Source organism: Cariama cristata, unplaced genomic scaffold (genome assembly GCF_000690535.1).
Source record: "Cariama cristata isolate BGI_N322 unplaced genomic scaffold, ASM69053v1 scaffold27344, whole genome shotgun sequence".
NCBI lineage: Eukaryota > Metazoa > Chordata > Aves > Cariamiformes > Cariamidae > Cariama > Cariama cristata.
Window position 1 is genome coordinate 1 of NW_009612748.1, and position 1,328 is coordinate 1,328.

The 1,328-nt window shown below is 57.7% G+C and overlaps 1 protein-coding gene across 1 annotated transcript in view; it reads right to left on the reverse strand.

Moving 5' to 3' along the window:
* Positions 1-228: 228 nt before the first annotated feature.
* The window catches only part of LOC104160605 (KAT8 regulatory NSL complex subunit 1-like), a gene marked incomplete at its 5' end in the record, with an annotated part of 9,297 nt that continues 8,197 nt past the window's right edge, over positions 229-1,328 (reverse strand). The window contains 3 exon segments of the mRNA XM_009698767.1: positions 229-311; positions 314-473; positions 951-1,197. Coding sequence (XP_009697069.1) covers positions 229-311; positions 314-473; positions 951-1,197 — 490 coding nt within the window.

Below are 1,328 nucleotides of genomic sequence, written 5' to 3' on the forward strand. Positions count from 1 at the left end.
AAAAAGAGTGAAAAAAAAAAAAAAAAAAGAAAAAGAAAACAAAACCAAAAAAAAACAACCAAAGGGAAAAAAAAAAGAAAACAAAAAACAGTTTCTAAACTCCTTAAATTCACTAAAAACTGTGAAAATTCCCGGCAGGATGTTTGAATATCAAACGCAGATTTTGGAAGCTTTAATGCCAAGAGTTAGTTCTGTGTGTTGGTTTTGCTCATGTCTTCCCGTATGTCTCTATCTGTGTGCTGGCCGCTGAACTGCTGCGGAGGAAGAGGAGGAGGAGGGTGTCACCAGGGGGGTTCGGCTCTTGAGGCTGGGTTGGGCAAAGCAGAAGTGCCATCGCTCTCCCGGGAGGATTTACTGCCCGACGTGCGCCGGGTGCAGCGCGACAACCGGTCTTGGGGGTCGGATTGGTCCTCGCACTCTGTCCTGGGGTCGTACGAGAGCGGGAAGGTGCGTCGCTCCCAGGGCTGCACAGCCTAAAGGGAAGAGACACCAGGCTATGGAAAATCCTCCGGAAAAGCTCTTCTGCTCCCCGCCTCCACGTGTGATCCGGCTGCCTGCAGCAGCGGTCGGAGCAGGCAGCTCCACCACGCCGCGCCAGCCACGGACTCGGCCCCAAGCCTTGTTTAACAGCCCACGGAAAGTTTTGGCACACGCGGTGAGGACACGGCAGCCTCCAAACCAAACCCACCGCTGGAAAAGCATCCTGCTGCCCGTACCGAACAGCACCACGCTCTCCATCTCGTCTGGCCGAGCGTTTGGACAGAATTTCCCATGCAGTTTTCCAAGCTGTCTCCCCACAGCGAGGGGGATAAACCAGCCAAGTTTGAGCATCAAGATTTACCTCTCTGCATTTCCAGCAGTCGCTGCAGCGACAGGCAGCACCCGGACCTTCCCGACGGCCTCCGGGAACAAACCTAGAGCCAACGGCCCCAACGGGAGCCAGCACCCACCTGCTCGTCAAGGCCGGCCTCGGGCGTGGAGCAACGGGTGTCCTCGCTGGAGAGAAGCCGCATGGAGTCACGGGAGAGGGGGGTGAGGGGGGCCGAGAGCAGTTCGGGGCTGATGGGGCTGCGCGGTGAGTGGGTGTGGGACAGCTCCGAATGGGGGTGGCAGTTGCCCACGTCAGGGGATGCCGGTTGGGGAGTCGAGGGGTTCCCCAGCTGAGGGGTCGTCCGTCCGTCCGTCGATCTGTAAGACCTGCGATAGGAACATATTTGAGAGCTTGGTTTCAGTCCCTGCTGCATTCCCACCGATACAGGGGCTCAGACTGCTCGCTGCTACCCGATGTCGCCCTACGGTCCCTTTCCACCGCCCCCTCCTCGGCCGCG